The sequence below is a fragment of the Cyprinodon tularosa genome, unplaced genomic scaffold, assembly GCF_016077235.1.
Source record: "Cyprinodon tularosa strain WSP-4 unplaced genomic scaffold, ASM1607723v1 ctg918, whole genome shotgun sequence".
Classification (NCBI taxonomy): Eukaryota; Metazoa; Chordata; class Actinopteri; order Cyprinodontiformes; family Cyprinodontidae; genus Cyprinodon; species Cyprinodon tularosa.
In genome coordinates, this window is record NW_024039694.1 from 281,708 (window position 1) to 309,376 (window position 27,669).

The 27,669-nt window shown below is 38.4% G+C and overlaps 1 protein-coding gene across 6 annotated transcripts in view; it reads left to right on the forward strand.

Moving 5' to 3' along the window:
- LOC119776187 (myosin VIIA and Rab interacting protein) overlaps nt 1-27,669 on the forward strand; it is a 193,188-nt gene that overhangs the window by 91,877 nt on the left and 73,642 nt on the right. For all 6 annotated transcript variants that reach the window (XM_038274471.1, XM_038274468.1, XM_038274470.1 and 3 more), the window contains exon 3: nt 2,660-2,881. In XM_038274471.1, coding sequence (XP_038130399.1) covers nt 2,660-2,881 — 222 coding nt within the window. The remainder of the gene's footprint in view (nt 1-2,659; nt 2,882-27,669) is intronic.

A 27,669-nucleotide genomic window follows, 5' to 3' on the forward strand; every position in this document is an offset into this window, starting at 1 on the left:
CCCTTGTGTGGAACAACTTTCACTGCTAGAATGCTTTTTAGTGCCTCAAACCTTCCAAAGACTCTGTTTAGTTCATTTAGGAAATCAGCATCAGCTACAGCCACCAGGGGAGAGTGTGTGTTGTAGTATGTTATTGCCTGTATGCCTTGCCACATCCTCCTGGTGTTGCTGGCGCTCTGGAAAAGATCCTGGATTTTCTGGCTGTGGATCTGCTTCACTTGTCTGATGACACGGTTCAAGTTGGCACACGCTGTCCTCAGTGCCTCTTTATCACCAGACTTGAAAGCTGAGTTCCGTGATCTAAGCAACATTCCTCCCCATTCATCCAGGGTCGGTGGTTTACTCAGATGGTGATGTTCTTTGTGATGCGTCCTCAATGCATTTGTTGATGTATTTTGACACAGTCATGGTATACTCATCAATATTTATTCTGTTGTCATAGGTTACTTTTTACCCACTGATCACAGCAAATATAGCTGCCATTGTTACTGTACAGGAAAAGTGTCATGATGGGTTCTGGGAGTAAAGCCCAAAATGCAGAACACACACGGGGAAACTGGGTAAAAGTCCAAAAGGGTTTATTTAAGCACAAACATGGATATGACACGGGAACTGGTTCAGACTGGGGAGCAGGTTCACTGGAGATTGTACTGGGACTGGAGACTGTTGGTTAGCAGAGTTCATGAGAGGCTAAGCTTCTAGCTTCAGGCTTAGCGTGGCAGTCCTAGATTTGAGCTTCCAGCTCACTGCAGAGAACAACAGGGGAAAACACGAAGGACTCTAGAAACTGATTCCACGTAGGAACCTCCTGGGAAACTCCACACAGAAGTCTTCAGGTTTCAACCACGTAGGAATCTTCGCGTTAGGGAACAACAGGGGAAAATTCACATGGGAACCTTTTAGGGAAACTCCACATAGAAGTCTTCAGGTTTCAACCACGTAGGAATCTTGGGTTGGCTCACCAGGGCAGATTAGCAGGTTAGGTCTCCTAGAGCTTCAGGCTTGAAACTGGTTTCCTGTGATGCAACTCTCCCAGAGCTTCAGGCCGGAGACAGGTTGCCAGAGAGACAGCTCTTCCAGAGCTTCACGAAGAGACAGGAGGTTAAGCTCATCCAGAGCTTTCACGAAGAGACAGGATTCCTGTGAGGCAGAGAAAAGGAAGAGTTAGAATCTGATCTCACACTAGAGATAACAAAGATTCTTCTGTAACAGAGGCTCAGGAAGCTAACCAACTAAGATCAACACTGCGGCGTGGAATCAAGGTCAGGCAGGAGCTTATAAAGGAGAGGTCTTCTGATGAGAGGATTAGCAACAGGTGTGCAGGAAGGTTCCAGCTCCAGAAGACCCACGGCACACTCTGCTGGAGACAGAGGGTAATCTCCAGATCCCCACAGTAACTCCAGCCCTAAAGAAAAATAGCAAAGAGCAGAAGGGGATCCTCGGCGCCCTCTGGTGGGCAAGCCTGAGGATCCCAACAAAAAGAAAGGATAGTGTAGCTCCATCCAAAGCACATCAGGCCCACTTTTTCCACCGCGTAGCCAGACCAGCAACCGAGATTTTGGTCGACTACAGTGCAAGCAGAGAGCCAGTGGGGGACAGAGCTACCGAACCTGACCCAATAACGGTAGCCTCGACACCTGCGTCCCTGTGCTTACCCCCGCCTGCCTTACTGGTACCCCCCACCCCAGCAGAGAGCTCATGGAAACACATTGTTATACTTAAAAAAATAACACATAGAATAGTGAAATCTGCACTCAGTAATTCTATTTTAATTAACGATTATGCAAAATTATTAAGAATGGCATATTTGAAACTTACAAACTCATATTAGATTGAATATGACACACCTCCAAGACTGCTTGGCCACCTGACAAGCGTGTGACAATGCCACAATTATGGCAACAACAAAAAATGGAAAACGTTCCGAGATAATATTTCTGAGGGTGTTTGTGTTACAGTGTTGATTTCTTTTTGTGCAGTTTAGGCTTCTTCATCTTTTTTTTTTTTTTTAGGGAGATGTTATGCGTTAGAAGATCCCATAGATCAGTAGCTTCATTCATTCTTTAAAGATCTCAAAGTATAGAAGCTTTGTTTCTTATATTTTCTAGTTTGAAGCTCTAATTGTTTGAACCTATACCCGAACAACTCCCCTACAGGGATTGTCTAATAGTGGATTACTGTTTTTCTTTTTGCTTCAGGCTTTATCCTTCGTGACTGAACCCAAACTAGGTTACTATTAATGCCAGTTCACTGTCACAATGTTTTAATTAATGGATAACAACGCTTGGGGGAAGCAGATGTGCATGGCATGCCCTCTTCAGTTGCAGTTTAGAAGGATGCAGGAAAAGCAAGGATATGTCAGGTCCATCCAAACTGAAATGTCAGCCATCATGTTAATTCCACTGTATCGGCATAAGAGACAGAGACAGGCACGCGATTGGGAGGGAAGAAAAAAAGGAAATGACCCATTTTGAACTCTTCTTTTTTGTTTTAATGGCCTGCATCCTTTTGAATTTTTAATCCGCAGCAGGTTTTCTAATTATTCTATGTTGCTTACTTACTGTGCCCCGTTCACTCCCTATCTCTCAACCAGACGCTCACCAGCCTCTCACTCTCTCCTCCCTCCTGTCTCTCTCTCCCGCTCTCTCTCTCTCTCTAGTGAGATGAAGCAGGAGCTCGCGGAGGAAGGCAGCAGATGCTCCATCCTTTCTAAGCAGCACCGTTTCAATGAGCACTGCTGCATCCGCTGCTGCGCGCCCTTCACCTTCCTTTTCAACCCAAAGCGTCAGTGCCTGGATTGCCAGTTCAACGTGTGCAAGACTTGCTGCACCTACAGCAAGAGGGACAGAGCCTGGCTGTGCTCGGCGTGCCAGAAGGGCAGGTTAGTGTTTGCTCATACACACACCCACCCCCCCATACACACACACACACAGCGGTGACTGGAGGAATTAACAGAGAGAACACATTGGAGGGAAGCTGGGATGTGTTCTGAGCAGAGGATGCCGAGGCAGAGGAAAAATGTTTGTGGGAAAATTAATTGGAATTTAACAAGGCGGGTTATAATTAAAAGGGGAAGAGGGCTGAAAGGCACACAAACCCGAGAGGAAAAGTGAATGAATGAGCAGAAAAAGCAGATTGGTGTAAATGAGTATTTCCAGGAGATTTTAATGCTTCAGTTTACTTCCTAATTTACAGCATTGACATTTCTGTTACATTTCATTATAGCTTGCAATGCAAAGGTCAAGGAAAAACAAGGTTATGAGGGAAACCAAAACAGCCAGAGAGCAGAATCATAGGAAACATAGAGGGATAATAGGGGGAAGGGGGGGTTAAGTGGGATTTGTAGCGCTTCAAACCTAAATGTCATCATTTGTTGCTCTTTTGAACGATTTTTAACATATCTTGAATTTTATTTTTATTTTTTTGTCTTTAGCTTTATTTTTTCCAGTTGTCGTCCATTTACTTTACAATAGAAGATTTTTTACAAATTGAGGTTTACGGAGTAAAGATGCACATCCTTTAAAAAAACAGCTATTAGATTAGCAGGAGAATTTGCTGTTGCTGGTTGTATATGCAAATGACTGTAAATGTGTTTAGGCTGTTTATTGATGCATGTCCAACCAAAAGCCTCGGGACTTGTTTTGCCACCCCGACTCAAAGATGGATGAATATGAACTCTCTATTTCTGTGTAGGAATGATGGTGTGTTGGGAATGTTGCCTGGTGGTGTTTTTGGATGCCCTTTTTGACTGATGTTAAAAATGACTTGGATTATATATGAGATCTCTTTTTATAGTTTTAGTCGTGATTTTATTCAACCCCACCTTGTTCTGTCGTAAGTCCACAGAACTAATTTATTTCATTTGTTGTGATACTTACAATAAAAACTCCCCTCCACCTACACGTTTTTAAGACATTTCAGAGTGTATGTTAGTGCCAGTGGATCCTGAGGTTTGGAGGACCACAGAGTCAACACAGTTATGAAATGTATGGCCTCATTTTCTTCCCCCAGTCCTCCATCTCTTTTAGGTTTTCATTGATTTCTGCTGTACGGTGTGATGTGTTAGAACCGCTGCCCTTGGTGCTGCTGTTTGAGACAGGGGAGAGAAAACGGAGCCAAATGCCAGGAAGGAATGAGAGGGAAGGCAATTTTGTCAAAAAAAAAGAGGTGCCATGGTTTGCATCGATCATCTTATTCCATCTTATTTTCCCTTTTTTCTCAGTTTCTCTTTCTCTCTCCCTGAGGGCTCATCAATGTTCTCAATATAGGTTTAGAACTAGATGCAGATGGACCTTGTGTCACAACACTTCCATCTACATAAACACAGCACTTTTCATTAGATCTTTAAACCGGCTTTAATCTGATTTTAGCATGAATTAGTCTCTCTGGGTGGAGTCCTGCTGTTTTGGAACAGAGATTTATAGGTCGATCGGGGCTCAACAAGCTCCAAAAAGATTTTTTAAAATTACGGTTTGTTAGTGTCGGAGTCAATGATTGTAACGAAAAGATATTGATTTGCTGCTAAATAGAGTGTAGTTGTACTACAGCGAGAACGAGTGCAGTCATTATGCTTAAAATGCAATATTGAGAAAGTAATTTCCATTTGTGGATGATGCCAAGAGGAACATCTTGAATGTAAATATCAACAGTCCTTTCAAAAATCCGTAGGAGAGAAACAAATTTTCTTTATCTTTTTATCTGATTTGCCCTGCAATATTTCAGTCCTTTCTCTATGAAATTCAAATGTGAAAAAATGGTGTCGCTCTGCTTGCACAGGCTGTCCTACAGCGCTTGCAAAGGAACGAACATGCTGCTTGCAACTGTGAACCATCGAGGGAAAGCAGATTTGCAATCATGGCACACATGGACTCATTCAGAGGCTACGTTCCCCACCCGCCACATAGATAAATCCATGTATGCCTGGAACAGAGAAATAATGCAGAATATGCATTTTTCAATTTTTAAAAAGTTACATTAAGAGAAGTATATTGGCATTGATTCTTTTAGATACTTTGATAAAGTCAGGGTGAAAAGCAGGGATGGCTGCGTGCTGATGCAAATGATCTGTGAAAGAACATATTTATACCTGCACTAAACATAGATTTACCTTTAGTAGGATTACGGAGTGCTTGAATTAAAAGTGTCCTGAGCTCTTTGTCCATATTGACACATAAGAACCTCCACTCAGGTTTAATCCAAACGAGTTAGGATATATCTAGTAAAAAGTGAAAAGTTGTTTTTTTCTCTTATCTTGGCTCCAAACTCAGCACAGCAGGGCAAATCCTTAAAGGGAAGAAGCAGAAATGGAATTGGAAGGTCAAAAGAAGAAGTGAGACGCAGGAAAAGAGAATAAGAAAGAAATGGCAAAGAAGGAAATGGCCCATTCCAATTATCCTGTGATTAAAATAACATTTTTGTTTTGCCTCTCCAAGGACAATATTCTTTTCACTGGCTCTTTCAATTTTCTTTTTTGTTAAAGTTTGCCTTAATTTATGAGTTAGTCCCCTTTCCGTCCTTCTACCTGCACTGCCTCCACATTTGCATTCAAGCTATAGCAGCCCTCTGTGCTTAATCTGCAGAAATGGACTACTCACAGCTTTATAGAGTCCTCGGGCTATAGAACAGTGTACACACCCATCTATAAACAGTGTGCATGTGTTTGTGTGCACAGAAGTAGCAATAAACTAAAGTGACAAACTGCTTGCATCATTTTCATAATCTCTTCCTAAAGCATGATTGTGAGGAGATTAGGGCGTCTGCCGCAGGCCAGAACTGTGCCCTACGTATACACAGACACGCATGTGAAACAAGTACAGCTTAAAATAAATATGTGTAGATAAAATGCATTTATGATTGATAATATCACAACAAAATGGTTTTAAGATTTGCTATACAAGTTTGGAAAAGTTAACTTCGTGTGACATAGTTAGAAGTAGATCAGTCAGAGTTTTTCCAGCAGTTGAAAATGTCCATGCTCTACAGTCACAAGTTCTATAGTTCACATTTCTACAGTAGAAATTTTTACAGTCCAATGTTCTACAGTACAGAGTTTTATAGTCTAAAGTTCTAAAGTCCAAAGTTCTGCAGTGCAAAGTTCTATAATCCAAAGTTCTACAGTACAGAGTTTTATAGTCTAAAGTTCTATAGTCCAAAGTTCTGCAGTATAAAGTTCTATAGTCCAAAGTTCTTTAGTGTAAAGTTCTATAGTCCAAAGTTCTACAGTATAGAGGTTTATAGTCTAAAGTTCTATAGTCCAAAGTTCTGCTGTCTAAAGTTCTACAGTCTGAACTTCTACAATCTAAAGTTCTATAGTCTGAAGCTCTATAGTATGGAGTTCTACACTCCAAAGTTCTACAGTCCAGAGTTCTACAGTCCAAAGTTCTACAGTCCAAATTTCTACACTCTGGGATTCTAAAGCCCCATAGTTCTATAGTCCAAAGTTCAGCTGTCTGAAGTTCTTTTTTTTTTTTTTTTTTTACAGTGTCCTGTCTGGCAAGGTGGCAATAAGAATAATTATCTTGATGCCAAAAGGAGCCCAACAGATTTTACTTTCACGAGTGTAGCAGTATGGCAATTGCCATATTGCTCCACTTGTTTCATGCATATAAATTGCTTTATTATTATTATGCAGGGATTTTTACAGTTTATATGGACACTGCAATGTAAGTAGAGCAGAAAAACAGAAGAAGAAAAAGAAAAAAAAGGACAAAAGATGAAAGAAAGAGGGGATAGAAAGGAGACAATGACAAAACATTTTCAGTCTGCTTCATTACCTGTAACGAGATGAAAAAAGAACAGCACAACCAAAAGACACGGTACGAGATATACAATAAAGCAACACGTTGAAACTATCGCTAAAATAATATTATTAAGTCTGACATGTACTCTGTGTTACCTGAAGATATGAATGTGGGATTTCTGTTTGGAAATGAATCTCCAAGTACCTGAAGCCTAGCACCTGTAGTTGTTTGTGAGGGTGAACTTGTGCATGTAAAGTTTTAACCATAGAAAAAATGCTCAAACACCCCCCAGAGCCGGGAGACCCAAAGCCCCAGGCGCCCAAAGGGACCCCGGAAGTGAAGGCACCAAGGAGGGGCCAGCCCCGGAAATCAGCCCCCCACCAAGGGAGGAGGAGAGACAGCCACGAAGAAGCCCCCCAGCCACCGCCATGCCGGAAACCCGAGGAGCCGCGGGGACGAGTCCGCGGGCCCCGCCGGCAGCCGGCCACCCTGAAGTAGGGCCGGGCACCGAACAACGGCCCCCCCAACGCCCCAGCCCCACAGAGCACCGTCTGAAGTTCTACAGTCTGAACTTCTACAGTCTAAAGTTCTATAGTCTGAAGCTCTATAGTACGGAGTTCTACAGTCCAAGGTTCTATAGTCCAAAGTTCTATAGTCCAAAGTTCTATAGTCCAGAGTTTTACAGTCCAGAGTTTTACAGTCCAAAGTTCTACAGTCCAAAGTTCTACAGTCCAAAGTTCTACAGTCCAAAGTTCTATAGTCCAGAGTTTTACAGTCCAAAGTTATACAATACAAAGTTCTACAGTAAAAAGTTCTATAGTATAAAGTTCTACAGTTCAAAGTTCTACACTCTTGGGTTCTAAAGACCAAAGTTCTACAGCCCGAAGTTCTACTGTCCAAAGTTCTATACATCAAAGTTCTATAGTCCATGGCAAAATTCTGCAAAGCAGCGTTCAGGCTCACAAACACAAGGTTTCCACATTTAGTAGGGACCTTTGCAAAAGGCCTTCCTGCATGAAAATGCCAAGCTGCCGATTGGCCGGAGGTTGTAGGAGCCTTACATGCACTCTGAAATCTGGTCAGTAGTTATTATTGCCAAGTTTGCTTAACATGCAATCTTCTCACTGCCTTTGCAAAGTTCACATGCATGTCACATCCATTAAGCCTTACACATGATTAAACCTTAAGCCTACTTCTTATTCACAAAGGTTTTGTGTCACATTAAAATGTTAGGGGACGAAACAATTTAACTCTACAGTAACTTTATACTAACAGCTGCAAACAATGTTGCTGTTAACAGAGATCTAATTCTATGGTGGAAAAAAGTTTAAAGGTTGGCTGCTGCCTTAGATTATTCTTATAGAAAAATCAATGACTTGAGTGTTAGCAGTGACTCAGTAATTATATTACAATTCAGACCATCCTTTTAGTTACATAAACTGAATAATGCTTTATTTAGTTTTAACTGAGACATTTTGACACACTTTTCCACCTTAGGAGACATTAATAAGGAGACCTGGCTAAAGCCCTGAAGAAATCCCATAAGGTAAAAGCAGAACATTTTGAGCAACGCCCCTTTATTCCTCAGTCTCAGCTATTTGATCTAAATGCTAAGGTGTTGTATGATCTTGGCAGATATGTGTGTATATTGTAAAAAGGCAACATAATTCATAATGGATAGTTTGCAGTTGAGAGTTTATTGTGTTCTCTTGAAATGGATGAATTATTAAGTCAATAAATATTAAGCTTCTCATGGAGTAGCACAATAAATTTAAACTCCTTTAATATAGTGAACACATGAAATGTAAAAGGGGGCATTATTATCCATATGCATAATTGACAGAACTTAACACTTCATAAAACTGGTTTCATAATTACTGTTTAGCGAAACCTAACAGTATGTTCAACATGTAAACATTTAGCAATAATGAAACAACACTTTTTGTTTATTTTGGTAGTCTGCTATTATGGTTGTAGCAAAACATCTACTAAAATTTAATAGAAATCCTAGCATAAACCTTGGCTACGTGGCTGAGCAGTTTATAGCACTGTTGTCTTGCAGCAAGAAGATTCTGCATTTGATCTATGGCATAGTGTCTTTCTGCATGGGTTTGGAATAGTCTCCTTGTGCATGTATGGGTTCTCTCCAGGTACTCTGGCTTCCTCCCACAGTTCATAACACATACCTTAACCATACCATAACACATACCATATCTGATAAGTTCATTGGGGAACCTAAATGAGCCTAAAGGGTTAGTGTGCATGGGTTTGTCTTTGCGATGTGATGAGCGGATGGCCTGTTTAGGCTGCGTTGCGTTTGTGGGAATCATTTGTCTGGCAGTAAAATAGTGAGTTTTTTACAAGTTTTCAGTGTTGGTGTTGCTGATTATGAGGCTTTAATTAATGTTGATAATTATTAAGTTAATTGCTGATGCATCAAATGATAATGGGACTGTAAGGATGTGAAAAGCTAAAATTATAGCCCTTTGCTATTCATTCAGAGTTAGTTTTTGTTCACTAGATTCATAGTTTTCATTAAGGGACCATTTCAAATGACAGTTGTTTTGTTTCTCTGTGGTAAATTTCAGATTTTAGTCATGTTTTCATCACACGTCACTTCTATGTTCCATGGCGATGGTTGTTTACTGCTTCATGCTGTCGATTATTTAACAATTGTAGTAATCTCCTTGCTTTGCTATTGATTTTTTTTCTCAGTGTAGGTTTTTAATTTTAGTATTTTGTTTCATTTCCAGGACATTCAGTCCAGTTAATTTATGTTTAATGACCTGCCCATTTACACATTTCTTTCTTAAATTTTTTTAAGATCTTCTCTCTCGCTATTGATGAACAGAAAATATCTTGGCTTTTACTTAACAAATCTTTCTGTATTTCTTTTAGTATTCTTTCTTTGTCAAACAAATCTATTAAAACATCAAATAAAATATGCATTTTGAGCTTTTTGAATCTGTATTCAAAAATGAAATGAGCACTCTAAAGGCAATTAGCTGGCTTCTGCCCGTGGAGAAGCTGCAGCTTGCAGAGGAAGTAAGTCACAGTGTGATCTTTTTTTGTCCTCCTTGCAGATGTATTTTTATCAGTGTGGGTGAACAAGACTGGTCCCTGACACCTGAGGCTAAGCCCTACAGCTCCAGCCTCCACACGAATATATGTACAGAGCTCTGGATTTTAATAAGACATCTTCTCATCTCAGTCACTTTGTGTCTTACAGCTTGTCTTTTCTACGCTTTTGACATCTTTGCAGCGGCAGCGACAATGGATTATAGAGCTTTCTGTTGTGTCTGCTACAGCAACAATCTGTAGGCTAAGATGAAATATTGATGATTTTCTTCTCCTTTGTCAAATTGTTGCAGTATTATGAGGAAGAACTAAATTGACTTGTGAATTTACAAATTCGTGCAACAAACGGAACACCTTTTTAAATCACAATCAGAGGCAAAAACTGTCATGATTATCTGAACCCAAAAGAGTTATTGCAGGAAGAATATCTTCGTCTCAAAAGGAGCCGCTGACCCAGCATGACAAGCCTTCATCTCTACCAGCTCTAGGCACAGGAAGAAGCACCACTAATCATCCTCCTCTCTTTCCTGCTTCTCCACTTCATTCCTCCCTTCACGGTCATGTCTCATGTCCAACCCAGTTGACACAGAAGCCACCAGTCACCCATAACTCCTGAACATCATTTGCACTGGATACACAGCCGGGAGGGACAGTCGATGTGCACACAGAGGATCTCACAAGGTGCACACCTCTGTTCGCCACATTCTGGGCCCTTTGTATAAACCATTGTGATAGCCTTCATTAAAGCTGGATCAATATTCACTCTGATTAATTTTCCTTTGGTATGAGACAAAAATATTGTTTTGTCACATTGATAAAGTTAAATTACATTTACAAAAAATATGATGATTTGCTAACAGTTTTCCTACAATTCTAAATTTGACCCAAATTCCCCAACAGCAGGTTAAAAAAAAAACTAATCTGCCCTATCGCTGGTCAATTTTGGCTTTAGAGTTGAAAAAAAAGTATCTCCTCTGTTTAATTTAACATATTTCCGTCTTTTGTGAAAAATCAAAAGATGGCATGATCGCATGAAAGGGTTTTTTTTAGGTCTTCTGTGTGTCTTTGTGATCCATATTTGACAAGAAGTCCATTAAAATTAAGCATTAGCTACAACCGAGAAAGGAGTGACATATCATTATACACCTTAGTTTGCATTTAACACACAACATAGTCATGCATTCTTCTTTCGCAAATGAAGGAAGGCCCCTCATGCATAGTTGGTGTTTCTCATTGTGCATTTGACTGTTTGGACTGTTCTCCCTGCTGCCCTCTGGGAAGAGGCTTTGCAGCATTCATTGGAGGTCCAGCAGATTCCAAAACAGCTTCTTCCCCACTGCCATCAGACAGCTGAATGTAAAAAAAAAAAACTGAAAAAATTAAAAAGAAAGAATAAAACTGAAAAAAAGCTGAATGTTGAACAAAACTGTAAATCATATCACAGTCTCTGCATCATACTGACCATATTAATGCATTTTTTGCACCATGTTTTTTCTCTCCCAATGTTTACATTTGATCACTGCTGCACTTTAAGAAATGTAAATGTCATGTGAGCTGTACAAACAATAACATTTTTTATACACTCTGTGTACACAAAATGACAATAAAGTTTGTCTAATTCTTATAAAAACAATGTATTTAAATAGAGACAAATTGTTTCAAAGTATTCTATCTACTGTAGCTTTGGGGCATTAAATATTGTTGCAGGTAAAAAAAATAAATAAATATGGAGAATTTTACCAGTCAATATAACAGTCTTGATGGCTCTCAGATTATGCTGAGATTTTACTATCAAGTTGTTTTCAGTGGTCAGGATCCAGATCTAGGTCTCCTCCTAGTGTGAGCCTGTGGGTTGGTGTGACTGAATCAGTTACACCTCTCATCTGAGAATCACTTCAGCTTCAGTTTCGAGCCCTGCTGGCGGGAGGCAGAGCACGCGCTGCAGTGATGCTCCTCATGTACCTGCTGTGCTGTGATGACGAGCAGGTGCAACAATCCCTGACACTGTTTCACAAGGGAAGCTGGCTGTACATTGTACCTGGAGGTTAGCTGGTGGCCTCTGGGTGTTACTCATCAATCCTGAATTACAGAGTTGACTGGAATTCCAGTAGGTCAGTACAGAACTGAAAAGCTCTTTCTATATCCTGAAATGGATTGAAGAATAATTCTAAACAGTTTATTCAGGTAAGAGCATCCATTTGAGCCTGTCACCACAATTACAGAGAGTACATCTTCACCGATGCTACTTTATTACCAGCATAAAGCCAGTTTTAATGAGTTGGATTCATTAAAACTGCCTTTATGCTCAGTGAGACATTCAGTCCACTTAACTTTATGTAATCTGTTGATTGGAAACAAGATTTTCATAATTTTGGTTTTCCTGTAAAGCTTATGAGATAATCACAAACGGGACATATTCAACTACAGTATGCAAAGAGATAAAGCTCACAGACAGACTGAATAGGTACACATCCTTACTGTTATGTGAGGCACTGCATTATGCTCTCTAAATTTATCAAAGGTTCATTTTCTCACACCGCTGCTTTAATTTATGTTTAAAAATTTGTTTGTTTAATAATAAAAATGGATTTAATTTCAGGAATTTTGAATAATGATGCACCAATCAGTCAGCCATTGATCAAAGTCTTTTTTCTCTCTGTTTATGCATTTTTAAATTGCATTTTCTTTTAAGAACTTTAATGATCTTTTGTGAAAAGAGATGAAAGGATACTACAGTGAGTACTAAAATCTTGTCACCACTTATTTTTCTGCAAAACTCAGAATTACTATTTCTTTCAATGAACCTACAGCTCATGTTTTTTTTTCATGACCAATGTTTGTTACTTTTATATTTTGAAATGAAAAAGGCACAATAACGTAATGAAATATCACACCGTCATCTTCATGCCTTCATTTCACACAGCATTTATACAAACACCAATATAACATAACAAATGTAAACAGTTTAATGTTAATACTTAGACTGATTTTTAAAAAAAAATCTTGGACATCTGCTTAAATTAGGCACAGTATTTAAGTAAGCTTGGTAATTGCAGAGATTTTGATTTGGTTTAAGATAGCCAGTTTATTTTATTTTCTTTCTAACTAATATTATATTGGCTTTCCTTTGTGGCTGCTATTTTTTTTTTATGACATTACCATTTTAATATTAAAATGATTTTCCTTCAGTACTCAAACAATGAGCATAATTTTGGCATCTTTACATTTTTATGTTGTAACCAAGTATGCAGCAACAGGTGGGGGGAGGGTAATAGTGCGTTTTACTCTACATTGAAAAAAAAAAATGGAAAAGACTCAAGCCACTATCTCTCTCTGTCTTCCATTTCACATAGATGACTTTAATCTTGAGCAGCTGTAATGAAGATTTGTGAAGAGACTGACTTAATTCAAGCATAAATATTTAATAATGATGTAAAGAAATTGGTTTTGTACGTGCAAGACAGGACATGGATCATTAGCAGATTAACTGGAAGAAAGTGTGTAAATTAAAGAAGGATAAAATGGAGAGTGGCTTGGAAAAATTCCAGTGATGAACAATGTCAACAAGTGAGCTTAAATGCTCACTTGCAGGGGTGGAAAAATGATCTAGGAAAGCAGAAGAGCAATCAATCCTAACCCCTTAATCCCACAATCACTTTGTAGAGCTGCACTATATAGTGGACTTTACAGTGACTCAGTTAACTGACCGTGACTGACAGATGATCACTTCTTTTCACTCCCCGTTGGTCACGTAACTCCGCCTCCCTGCGCTCTGCCTGGGCCATTTCTGTTAGTTGTCGCCCCTGTCGGGTGGCAACAACGAGCCGCTGTAACAACAAATCCCATAACTATTCTGAAATACATCTGCTTATCAAATAGGGGTGGGTATTGGCAAAGAAGTCATGATTCGATTTGAATCACGATTCACATGCCACGATGCGATTCTATCACGATGTATCACGATACTTGAAATATTGCGATGCATCGCGATGCATTGCGATATTTTCACTGAACACTGTAAGAAAAAGATACAGCCATTACCAGTGGCTGACTGGCTGGGTACGATCTGGATAGTGTCTTCAATTGATACATAACTGAAAGCAACTTAATTCATACATAGCTGTATTTATTGAAACGACTTTTGGAGGTGTTGCCATGAAAACAAATACTGGACACAAATATTACTATTACTGGCGTGGACACACTGACAAAAAGATCTTAGGATTCATCAAACTTAAAATAACAAAATAAGGATAATCAGTGCTGTTTACATGTCCTCAGTGGTCCTTTTGCAAATTACATGCATTATATCAATTTCGTTTTTACCTTCTTTGTTTATAAAGCCAGAATGCATCCAAGCATCTGACTTGAAATGTGATGGAGCCGGGGGGGGGGCAAATTTTTTCAGTCTCCTCCATGTTTTGTTTACAAATGACTCGTCACAGTATCCCGGAAATGCTTGTGACACAAAGCAGCGGGCGTCAACACATCCGCAGCGACATCTGCTGGACTGGAAGTTGTATTCCACTTGGTTTGTCTGATGTGCGCCAACCATTAATGCATTTTATTTTTTCATTTTTTTTTTTTTATAATCGATTTTTGCCTTCAAGAATCGATGCAGTACATCACAAAAATTAGAATTGCGATGCATCGTCATGACGATTATTTTGCACACCCTTATTATCAAATGACCATGGATGATTACTACTTTTCAAGGTGCATTGTGGGAAATTTTGAGTCCACTACTTTTTCATCCACTAAACCTTTAGACCCTCATCTAAAATGGCATAACCACTATGCATTGCCCTATATAGTGTTTAGGGCAGATGTTCGGACAAAGCCACGGTAACGAAAAAACTAAGTGCAAAACATAAACACAGATCTAGAGACATGAATCCACCATCACAAAAGCCTAACCCTAACCCTATTAATATTACTATTAATATGGCTCAACAAAACAAAAATAAGCAACAAGAAAATGCTTGAAATAGATCAGAAAAAAGGACCCTAAACATTTGGACAATGTCACAAAAACAGAAGGAGGAATAAAAAAGACACAAGAGTTAAAACTATATATTTTATAAACATGTTACAGTTTGAACTAAAGGTTTAGTTTGTGTTAAAGTCAGAAGAAATAAGATCAAAATAACACTTTGAAATGCACAAATAAAAGTACATGTAATAGAAAATAACAATCAGAAAAGAGAAATCTGTACTGGTTGGTAAAAACCTAAAAGGCTCTTTTCTCATTTTAAGTCCATGTATGTTTTAATAGTAAGTCAGAATAAAAATAAAAATAAAATATATAGCTTTTGTTAATGATGTTAATATGCTGCGCTTTCAGCACTTGCTATAAATAGTCATAATCTCACTTCAGTGTGTACAGCGAACAGCTGGTCATATCCGCACCCATCTTTGGGTTATTTTTGGTTATGATTTTCATATAAAAAATACTTGTAATTTAGCAACAAGTTCACTTATCCCCTAATGTTTGATTAATTTAATTATTTTTTTGCCTTTCTCAGAACTGGACACCCTTAAAATAGTGTGTATGCCGGAGGGGGTGATAACAACAAAAAAACACACTGAGCATTGCAAGGGCAGCCAGTGATTGAGTAATAATAAAGCATGAATAAAACATTAATTTATGACTGGAATCAGCAAATGTGCTCATTATCTGTCAGGAACTGGAAATCACCCAAAGCACAAAACTGAAAGAAGATAGGCCTTCACTTTGTATCATGTTATGAATCCCCAGACATATCCACAAAGAGGATTAAAATATTGATTAGAGAATGTTTCTTGTAATACTTGTCCTGCTGGAACGACATCCAATTCAGGTAAAGCACGACAGTTGATGGCATGGCTTTAATCCTACAAAGAAAATGTTTTGTGTCTGTGTGACTGTTACCAATTTACTCTAATGCAACCATGTTGATTCCTTAAAAATCAGTGTAAAAACTTCCCAAATGCACTGCAGTGGAATCCTTCACCATATGATGACTATAATTCCCTCAACTTTCAAGTTTCAATTCTATGCCATTTCCTGCTAGAGAATGTTTTATATTTTAGATTATATTTCTTGGTATAATCAACTCTCTCTCTGACAAATCATCTTTTGATCTCTTAAAGCAGTGTCATTTTTTTAGGATTAAAGAAAATATCGACACCCGTTTTATTAAGCATGTAAAGATGTCTGTTAGGCAGCCACATGAATCGAGTTAAAGTTTAAAGATCTGCTATTTATGCTTTGCCTGTTTTCCCTCGCTCCTTCTTCTGCTTCTTCTTGTCCTTCTTCATTAATGTAGTGACAACTAGAGGTTAGGAAGCTTCGACTCGAGTCAGACTCAAGGCATTATTTTATGACTAGACTTCACTTGAAAAATGCTCCAAACCTGTTGGCTTGACTTGGACTTGGACACCAAATGAATCTGGACTTGAATTTTACTTAAACCTTTTTTACTTTAGAACACTTGACATTTTAAAAAATTGTGCACCATCATTTCACTCATCCCCCTATCATGAAACGCACATCATCTACTGTATTTTCAGACCCTGTATATATGCGTTTATGAGCTACAGCTCCTCAGATTTGTACAAAAAAAACCAACAACGTACAAATATGTCCCCAGGAATTATTTTTTTTCAGGTGCATTAACTTATAAAATACTCAATATGCGACAATGTCATGATTGGTTTAAGCGATCTGACCCACATGCAGAGAACGACTCAGAGATCAAGGGGAAAAGTTTTACTAGGTTTATTAAATGTAGATGAATAACAGAAGTTGCATAAAGAATTAAAGAATGAATCAATATAACTATTGATTTTGAGTTGAAAAACATAATTTCCTTGCAGTAGGCAGCTTCTGCTTAGTTTGTAAGTATGGGCACTTCTCCCTTACAGGTCAGTTTGATTCCACCAGGAACTCAACAAGAATCCATTTCTTTTTGCAAGGGCTCTGCTTTGGGGTCTGTGTTGTGATTGAAGATTATTGGTTTTAACAAGATCCTTTTTGTCGCAGCCAGATCAGCAAAACACCAAGAGCCTAAAATAGCCAAAGAGTTAAGAAATTCTCAAACATATTTTTTTAATATTTAGTCAACCTTAAGGCCACTACTCTGGGAGCTAAGAATTTTCTCTCACAGAAGAAAAAAAAAATTATATCTTTTTATTCTGCCAGCCATGTCTTAGGGTCTATTGCTGCTAGTTCTTTGGATTTGGACAGGCGTTATTAGGCAGAGAAAGAAGAGATGATTTTCAAAAATGTTTCCCTTCCAACAATATATTTGATTTTGTTTGAGCAGGCTGAGGCAGTGAGAATATATGTACATTTATATTTATATAATCAGGTTAAATAAAGCCTTTTGCTTCCCTCCTTCTTCCTCCATCAGTCTGAAAAATGCTTCCTCTGCCATATTTTTCAGCTAAATACTGAGTGAAAACAAACCTTTATCTCATTCTTGCTGCAACTAGAAAAAGAACAAATGTATCAGTTTTTGTGGAGTATATAAGAAGCTTAAGTTCAGTTTGAAGGGGGACAATTTAGAAGTAATACTATGGTAAAAGCATATTGTATTATTTATTCTTAAGCAAAAGTTTGCGGGACATGACCTTTGTAATATTCTCTTAATTTAAAAATGCAGTGCTTTGAAACAACACCATATGTGTTGACCTCATAAATTAAGCTGAAGCTTCAGCTTAATTTGAGATTTTTTTCAGGTCAGTATAGCATGGCGCCTATCAATGCTGTAGGCCGCCCTTCTCAAAAACTTGCCAATGCACCTTGAAAGAGCCAGTAAAGCAGGGAAACCCTCTAATTGATTAATAATAATAATAATAATACATTTTATTTAACAGCGCCTTTCTTGACACTCAAGGTCACTTTACAAATAATACAAAAAATAAATAAAAAGAGATGAAAATACAAAATACAGATACAGGAACATAAAAAACAAAAAAAACAATCATGGATAGGGAAAAGAGCAGTATATCACAAATAAGCGAGCTGGAACAGATGGGTTTTGAGTCTGGCTTTGAATAAGGGTAGAGAGTCAATACTGCGGAGGTCGGGAGGAAGTGAGTTCCAGAGCTGAGGAGCAGAGCGGCTGAAGGCTCTGCTCCCCATGGTGACAAGTCGAGCTGGGGGTACAGTGAGGTGGATGGAGGAGGAGGATCTAAGGGAGCGGGAGGAGGTGGCAATGTGAAGGAGGTCTGACAGATATGGAGGAGCAAGGTTATGGATGGCTTTGAAAGTATAGAGAAGGATTTTAAATTGAATTCTGAATTGAACTGGGAGCCAATGGAGTTGGTGAAGAACAGGGGAAATATGATGGAAGGAGGGGGTTCTGGTGATGACACGAGCAGCAGAGTTCTGAAGAAGTTGAAGTTTATGGAGAGATTTATGAGGGAGGCCAAAAAGAAGAGAATTGCAATAATCAATACGGGAGGTGATGAGGCTGTGGATAAGGACAGGCAGTATGAGTGGTGAGGGAGGAACGGAGACGGTTAATGTTGCGAAGGTGGAAGTATGCAGACCTGGTAATTTTTCTTTATGTGAGACTGAAAGGAGAGGGAGGAGTCGAGGATGACACCCAGACTCTTGACCTGAGGGGAGGGGGAGACTAAGGAGTTGTCAATGGGTAGTGAGAAACTTTTGATTTTAGATAGGGTGGTTTTAGTGGCAACGAGGAGGAGTTCTGTTTTATCACTGTTTAGTTTAAGGAAGTTTGAGGTGAACCAGTCTTTAATTTCAAGTAGGCAGTTAGTAACGGACAAGGGGGGGAGTGAGGAAGTGGCTTTACTGGATAAATAAAGCTGGGTGTCATCCGCATAACAGTGAAAGTGAATGTTGAATTTCCGGAAAATACTGCCAAGGGGAAGAAGGTAGGTGATGAACAGGAGGGGGCCAAGAACTGAGCCTTGAGGAACACCCGAAGTGACAGGGGAAGGGTGCGAATTGAAAGATTTGAGCTGAATAAACTGAGTGCGGTCGGAGAGATATGAGCGGAACCAGTCAAGAGGGATGTGAGAGATGCCAAGAGAGGATAATCTATTGAGGAGAATGGGATGAGAAATGGTATCAAAGGCTGCACTGAGATCGAGAAGGATGAGGATGGAATAATTAAAATAATATATTTGTTCAACTGATTTCAACTGCCCCCTCTGTGTTTTGCACAAGCGCAGCACACATGGCATGTTAATAAGAATTGTCACAGTAGAAAAACGACCCTTAAGAATGATTTTTAAACACTTTTTCCTTGACTTGCTCAGAAGTTAAGTTTAGCACATATTCACATTCCTATGAGTGCAAAGTTAGCTATTTAAAGTGATATAATGTATTAATGAAAGCGCCATGATTCTTACAAATCAGGCAAAACATTTTTTTTATCATCCATTTTTTTGGAAAACTCAGTTTCCTGGTATTAACTTGTTGTTTTTGAAGCTTCATGCATTATGTTTCGCATAATGCATGAAACTCACTGGACTCTCTGCTCCGGAGCAAATCGAGATGAATAACAATTAGCAGAATATATTAATGCCTGTATTCAACTTCAGGGCGTTTGTATGCAATGCGCTCCTCTGCAGAATGCTGCATATCAATGTCTTTGCAACGCTCCTGGCTTCTATCTCAATGCACCTCCACTCTCAGTTCTCAACATTTTACAATGAGACAGGGTCTGTTCTCCTTGTTTGTTTCTTATGTCCCACCTGATGGAAGAGTTTTTGTTTTCATTTGTCAAGCATATTTTTGTTTTTATTGTGCATGCACATGCTGTTTCAGATCTCTATATGTACATTGATGGCTTTAACAAGTTAAATCTATACTGTGGTTGTAATCAGTTCAATATAAGCAAAAAAACTCATAGACTTCAATGGCTTTTTGATTTGGATCTTTTATTGATGCAAACACTTGTTCCTCTGAAAACAGTTGGTAAAACAGAGGCAGCAGGAAAACAATGGGAATCCCTCTGCCCCTCCACTTCCTTCAGTCTTTGTGCCTTTCGGCCTGTTTGTTCAGAACAGCAGCCGAGGAACTCGGGCATTTCTGTCTGTTTCAAAATGGATCAAAGCAGCCGCTCATACCAGAGCTGCCAATGGGGAAGATATCAAAGCACCAAGCGGGCACACACACACATTCACACAAACACCCACACAGATCAAGCTGGCACACAAGCAAAAAGTGAGGCACCCTGTACACATTTGGCTTGAGAGCTCACGCAAGCTCAGAGATATACAAACAGACTAAAGCATGGCTGTCCTGCCTTGGCCCTGTCTGCCCTTTCAGTTATTTTTATGACAACATCAGAGCCTGAAAAGCCATGGTGACATAAACATAGGTCAGATCGGGACAGAATGTTGTTTTCTATGGACCAAGACATTGTCCATCAAACTTTCTCGTTTCGCTTTTCTGCTGTTTCTTCCAATCTTGCAGATTTATACAGGGTCTGTCACTGGGGTAATAAACCGTGTTATCAGAGCCTTTCAGAGCAGTTGCTGAGATGCTAAAAGGGATTTCCTCTTTAGTATTTCAACAAGCTGCAGCCAGAGGATTTAATGTTTCTTTTCTTTGATATATTTTCTCTTTAAGTTACTCTTAACGTCTTCTCTTAATCTTTATGTTCTGTAGTAAAAAGGGATTTCCAAATTTCCTGCAGATTTGTGTGAAGAAAACTGGATAAACTATTTCAAACAAACATATTTGAAAGGAAATTCTGGGCAACTATACTTCTTTTTAATTTTTTTTATAAAGAGTCAAGTGTAGACAAGTTTTTCATACCATACAATGATAAAGTTAAGCCACATTTATCACAATAGGGGTTAAGCATATTATGACCTCGATCCTTGTACTATTTTTCAGTATAATCCGAACAATTCCTTTCAAAAGTCGCACAATTTGTAGCACCCACTTGTTTCTAATTATATAAAATTATAATCATAATAATAGCAATAATAAGTAAAATAGAAAAATAGAAAAAAAAATTGCATTTAAAATAATTACAGTAAGTCCTCAGCACTGGTGATGGAGTCATCCTACTGACTCCTGCTGTGATGGCTTCAAACTGCAGTTGCTACATTTTCCGTAGTTGTGAATCTAGAAGCCTGAATGCAAAGACACAAAAATAATTTTAGATTTCTGTAGTTTAAAACAAAAAGAAAACTATAGGTCTTTTTTCTACTACTTTACAATTATGCTCTAAACTTTATGTCAGCCTGTCAGATTAATTTCCCAGGTTATTGGTTGTAATATGACAAATTTTGGCAATATTTAAAGGCTGAACACTTTTTCAAAGCAGGCTAAGTTATACTAAACTAGATATTGTTTTGTAAAATATATTTTTTATATGTTAGATAGTTTTTCATAACATTTACAAATCATTCAGCCCTCTTACATGTGTGGTTGTTGATATAAATCATTGATTTGTGTCTCATTAATATGCTTTGTTTGATCTTTCTTTTTGTGACAGTCTGATGTATAAATTCATACATTTTAAATGCGGCCTCCTTTTTCTCATTGTTACTCTCTCTCGCTCTCTGTTCCTGGGTCTTGGCTCTTCATTCGGAGGGATTGTATCCGTTCAGTCTTCCTCAGCTGAGATCATTTTTCACACCACCAAACAGCCTCAGGATTCCAGTCTCAGACTCTGTTTACTTCGACACTTTCTAGAACATGCATTTCTTGGGGAAAATTGGTTTCGGCAAACACTTTTTTCCTCCAGCAGGCTTGATATCATCTGACTTTGGCCTCCTCTTTTTTTAAATCCCTTCTGTAGAGGAGGAAACTGAGAAAACAGCTGATGGGCTTAGCTGCTCTGTCCATCTCAGGACTTTAGATTAGTCATCAAACTCTGCTTTTTTTTACTTATCCATTGCCAACTTTTACTTCTCATTACATAGAAAGATTGAAACATATTTACCTTGGTTGCTAGTTATACGTATGTATCCACAGCCCTTGAATAAAAGGATAGAAAGAGTGAGGAAATTCAGAAAAAGCTATGGACGCCCAAATCAATAAACGGGAAAGTAAAAAAGCTAAATTACAGATCTAGGCTTAGCTACATCACATTACATTTTATCTTTAAACAGGGATTTATTTCCTTAATTTCTTTAAAGTGTGTTCATAAGATAAGTCCAGCCTAAACCTATATACTGCTCTATTTCACCAACAGGAGGTATTAATGTGAACATTAGGGTACTTAACATAGTTGACTTAAACTCAGCCTACACCACCTTCAACTCTATACCTGTCAATGGATCAGCAGCTCTCTAAATTATTATACAGGGTTATTGCATATGGTGTTTGCATAGGTAATTATATAGAGAGTATATATGGGAGACAGGACAAAGGCTGGGCTAATGAGCTGACAAGGAGCAGGTGTGGATGGAAACATCTAGAAGGGAGCTAGGGGAAGGAGACTGGCACAAGAGGGCAACAGAGAGTAAACAAGAAACACATAAGAACTCAACAAATATAACCAAAAACAGCTAGACTAACAAAAAAATGGAAATTAAACCAATTCAAACTAAAAAAGAAAGCATAAACAGCTCCAAAGCCATGACAAGGCTAAATATTTTCTCAGTAAAAGCTCTTATTTTTTTTATTTCCGTGACTATATTGGTTTCAGTTAACATCTTCAACCGACACTTGAAGTTTATCAGTTCATTTCAATTGTTCTTTGTAACACAGATAGTCAACTAGGGCAACTTTTATAGAATTATTAGATCAAATTAAACAGAAAACACACGTTTAGGATGAACAGGGTATTTATTAACCTAGTCCCTCAGTCCAATGATGCAGTGTAGGAAATTTCTTTGGAACTGGAGAGTGTGGTCAATATTACCCTTCAATTTCCAAAGGAACTGCAGTGACCTGAAGAAATGGACATGGATCAGCATTCATCTGCCTCAGTGATTCTACTCCTTAGAGAAAGAGGGGGGTTAAAAACTTTGTTTAATCTGACACTGTTTTCTTTAAAGCTTTAAGAGCGTTAATGATTGTCTTTCTTTTCATTTTTGTGTTTATTTCACTTATTTAGTTTTTTTTGTTTGTTTTTCCTTATATCTATTACAGTCATTAAAGATATAGATTTTAAACTTTGCAAAGCATTAAGAGAGGGTTATGGACTAAGAGAGGTTCTAACAGATTCAATACTTTTTAATTGTTAAATGAGTTCCATTGAGCAACTGTTTCCCAAACTATATACAAACAAACTCTGATATAAAGATATATTGTGATACATAATGTTTAGAGTAGAAAAAGCTCACCGCACAGCAAAAAAAATTAAAATAAATTATGAATCCTTTATCAAAGTAATAGAACATTAGAATAAGGGCCAACATTGACAAAGAGCCTCTCAGTATGTAACAGTCCTGCAGATGTTCACCTGTTGTCCTCTCTAATCACGCTTTAAGAGGTCACAAATAACTAGAAAAGCACTATGAGAGCGCAGACCTCTGCTAAGCAGCACATTTTGTCCCATATTGTGACCTACACCTATAGCTGAATGAATTATTAATTGGACTGAGATGCACCTTTGCTATAATTTCATTTAAAAAAAACCTTCATAACTTTTTAAGTTATCCTGTACACAAACAAACACAAACTTACCTAAAAACAAATCCTTGGTGGAGGTAACAGTTTCTGTTGAGAGGCAAGAGGAGAAGGTGTCTACCTCTTTAATGGCCTTTCACTGACTAATTCTGATAAATGAATGAAGCTTTCTCCAACAATGGCCTGAGGTACAAATATGGTGAAGTGCTTGTAGCTTTTTTGTTTTGCCATAAAGGGGCTTCAGCTCCCAGCTTTCAACATTTTCATGCAGCAATTTTTTCTCTTAATGGCACTTGCAAGCTAAAAAAAAAAGTCCAGATTAACTTGTCAAACGTTCATAGATTTTGATCTCTCCCTTGTAAGATATATTGCGTTGCCTCTGATATGGGAGCGTTTTTGATCAAGCACTCACATGACACGATGATGAATGACTACTATTTTCATACTTTTTGCTTCCAAACCCACAAGCAGCCTGTTTGCCTTTCACTTAATTGAGACTAATATTTTTTCGAAATACATCACTTTTTAACACAAGCCTTTTATACAGCAGCAAACCTACGGTTGCAATATAGTCCTGAATAATACACATTAAGGATTAATGCCTAATCAATACACCAATACCATCCTATAGAAAAGCAATTGGTCATTATCAGTTACACGCTCATATGACCTTTAGAGTTGTCACAGTCGGGAATACAAAAACAAGTATCTGCCACTAGCAGAGAGAATGAACATGGATATTTCTTCTCTAGTGGGTGAACCATTCCTTCCTCAGTCCTCTCATTTGTCTCCGTCTCAGAAAACGCAGTTATGGCACAGTATAGAAAAAAAAATTCTCATGTAAATGCGATGAATGAGTAACAGAGTGAAAAGAAGGAATGTATGTGTGAATGCATCTGTCATGTTCTGCTTTATTTTGATGGCGTGTGCATGTCAAGGCTCAAAGCTCCGTTGTCACTGACCCTGTCTGACAGGGCTGAGTTGCACATAGAGCTGTTACAGATGTTTTTGTGTCAAATATGGGTAATTTTGTATTCCCACTAACAAACTATAATGATATGGAGAATAATGTAATGAATAGAAAAATTAATCTGTAATCTTAAAAACATTTTATAAGAATATCTCTGATATTCTCTTTTTTATTTCCTGCCAAATGTAACAAAGAATAAAAAAATGGTGTAAAAAAGTTTTTGCTCCATTAACAGTTTATTCTATTACAATCAAATGGTGCTGGCCTGCTGCTTTAGGGTCTGGACTCCTTGTCGTAATTGATTAAGCATGATTCCTACTCTTTTTTTTTTTTTTTATCTATATAAGTGTATCTAAACCCGATGACCAAGCAACCAGGTAGATTTTGAGAACTTGTATGAAAGTGGAGGTGAAATCAGGACATGGGAAAGTGACAATAAATTAAACTTGACAAAGTACCTAAAATAAAATGCCATGCTGACTCTATTTGTGTCTTTGGAAAATGTAATACCATAAACAGCACTTTTCTGTCATTGTTTTGGCTGTAATACTGGCTGTAGTGGCCATATACAAACAATGGACAACAATAGATCATCCAGAAACAGGAAACTGGAACACAAACAACTTAGAGATTAAGTCACTTCTTCTCCAAGTTCAGACTTAAATAGAACCCACTATTATACCTTATCATCAGAGATGGCAAAAGTATTCACTTTCCGTACTTGAGTAAAAGTACAGATACTTGTGTTAAAAAATACTCTGGTAAAAGTGTAAGTACTGATTAAACTTCTTTACTCAAGTAAAAGTAACAAAGTACAGGCTTGTAAATTTACTTAAAGTGTAAAAGTAGAAACCACTTTTTTCATGCCGTTGCCTACATTTTAAATGGATGTCTGCCAATAGGACTAGATCTCCGTTGTGTTCATTTTCAATCATCTCGTCGTCCATGCTACTATGCTAACACCACCGCCTCCAAGCTGCAATGATTTGCCGCAAATTAATACCGCCGAATCTGTCGATTCATCTTGTAGTGGTGCGTCAAATGCAACGTAGATTCCCATCCAATTAGATTCAATTTGGTATTGATGACGTGAAAAATAATAACGGTAACTCCATTGAAATGATTCAAATGTTTTTATAATTATAATTTTTATTTTTTCTGACACTTTTTATGTTTTGTACGGTGACCTTGAGTGTCCAGAAAGGCGCCTTTTTAAATAAAATGTATTATTATTATTATTAAAACTAAAGTAACTAGCCAATTTTTTTAAATGTAAAGAGTAGAAAGTACAGATATTTGTGTAAAAATGTAAGGAGTAGAAGTAAAAAGTCGCCATAAAAATAAGTAGTAAAGTAAAGTAAAAATATCAGAAAAATCTACTTGAGTACAGTAACAAAGTATTTGTATTCCGTTACTTCCCATCTCTGCTTATCATATCCTATTATACTATTGTACCAAACTACACGGCAAAGTTTTTAGTTGTCAATTTACAATCAGCGCCCACATTGAAGTGGCAGCCACATTGATCTGTCTACTGCTACATTCTCTCCTCAATGGTGAACAGGACCCCAAGAAACTTGAAATCCTTTACTTGAGGCATTAACCGCCCTCCGACCTGAAGAGGGTAAGCCCCCTTCTTTTGGTCTTGAACCAAGGCCTAAGACTCCTGGTGCCAATTGCACTGATGGACATCCTTAAGGAAGTGGTGTCAATCCATGACTTGCTCAGAAGTCCCCTCCAGGTCTCAAGACGGCTGAGCTGGGGAAAAAAACTAAATCTACCCCAGCCCTCCACCCCTTCCTTGCCGGCCACTCCAGCGTAGTAGAGAATTCAGGATTTCTTAAGTGCCTGGGTTCGTCCACACATGACCTCCATGCAGGTTATGCATGGAGATGAGCCTGTCTATTTCTAGCTGGTATCACACCCCCTCCCGCAGAAGCTCACACTCTTTAAACTCCAGTGATATGACATTCCACATCCCTAGAGCCAGTTTTAGTATCACTAAATCAAGTCACCTTCATCACTGCTGCCAAATCCTCTGCGTACCAGCGCCTTATGGTTCCCCCTGGAGGTGGTGGCTCCCCTGGGGGATGACTTTGCATTTTACTCTAGGTCTTGGTCTGCCATTTTCTAAAATGAGTTATTTGACCACCAGGGGCTCACAGATTAACCCCTACCCTGGGCCTGGCTTAAAGGAGGGGGATCGGCTCTGCTACACCAGGCAACGTCAAGCGCATTGTCTGTGTTGTCACCATAGGGGCTTCTTGAACTGCTCTATTTTTCGTTAAAGCCTCACCCAATATCTGTTTGACCTTGGAGACCCTACCAGGGGCATTTAATCCTGCAACATTATGGCCTCTAGGATCATCTGAGCTCTAAAACCCTTTCACCATGTTAAGGTGGCAATTCGCCACCTCAAGGCGGTGGAAGTTGATGACACTGTAGACTTTCTGGTGGTATCTTCTGACAATTAGCCACATGTCTTGGACTCTTGGGTGAAGAGAGGGATGGAGCTGTCCACCGATTACAACCTTGTGGCATCTTCAATATGCTGAAAGTGCAGGAAGCCATACAGACTTGGCAAGTCCAGGTGAATAGTGATGGTGTGCTGGGACTTTACTCACAGCCCCAGAAGAGCTTTTCTCAGTTTCTAGGGGAGGCTGGGGACATGGTGTCTTAGTGGAGTTATGTCTCATGTCCATTTCATTTTATTTCTTAATTATTTCTTGTCTCTTTGTTTTGCTCGGGTCTTTAGAACCTTGCTAACCTATAGAATTTTTTGTTATAACACCTACTCAAGTATATGATGGCATACTTGTTTGTCAGCTTTTAATTAAAAATAATAGAACAAATAACGTTGAGTGATTGTGCAAGTCTTTGAATTTAGTTTTGTGTTCATTGTGTACACATATAGTTTGTCCGGTTTCAAATTTTAAATTTCAAAGGTATAGGTGCTAATAACACAAATTCACAAATTCAAAGTCAATTGGAGATGTGATTTTTACACAAAAAGAAGTAGGTGTAGTTAAACTTGGATCCAGTTTTACAAACAACTGAGTGTAAGTATTGCAATTGAAAAAAAAGATGTTTTCCATCTTTATGGGCCTCCATAAAGCAGGGGGACATCCCAGAGAAATCAATATAAATCCTTAGTTTTTAAATACCTGTCCACTAGCCTGTGTTTGGTATCCATGGTAACCATTTTCTGCAGTAGCTGATGGGTGATGTTAGTCCCCATTATTTTTTATTTGTGTTTCAGATCAGATATGCACAAGAGAACCCATAATAGACTGATTATATCCCTAAATTAGGGTTAACATTACCAAAAA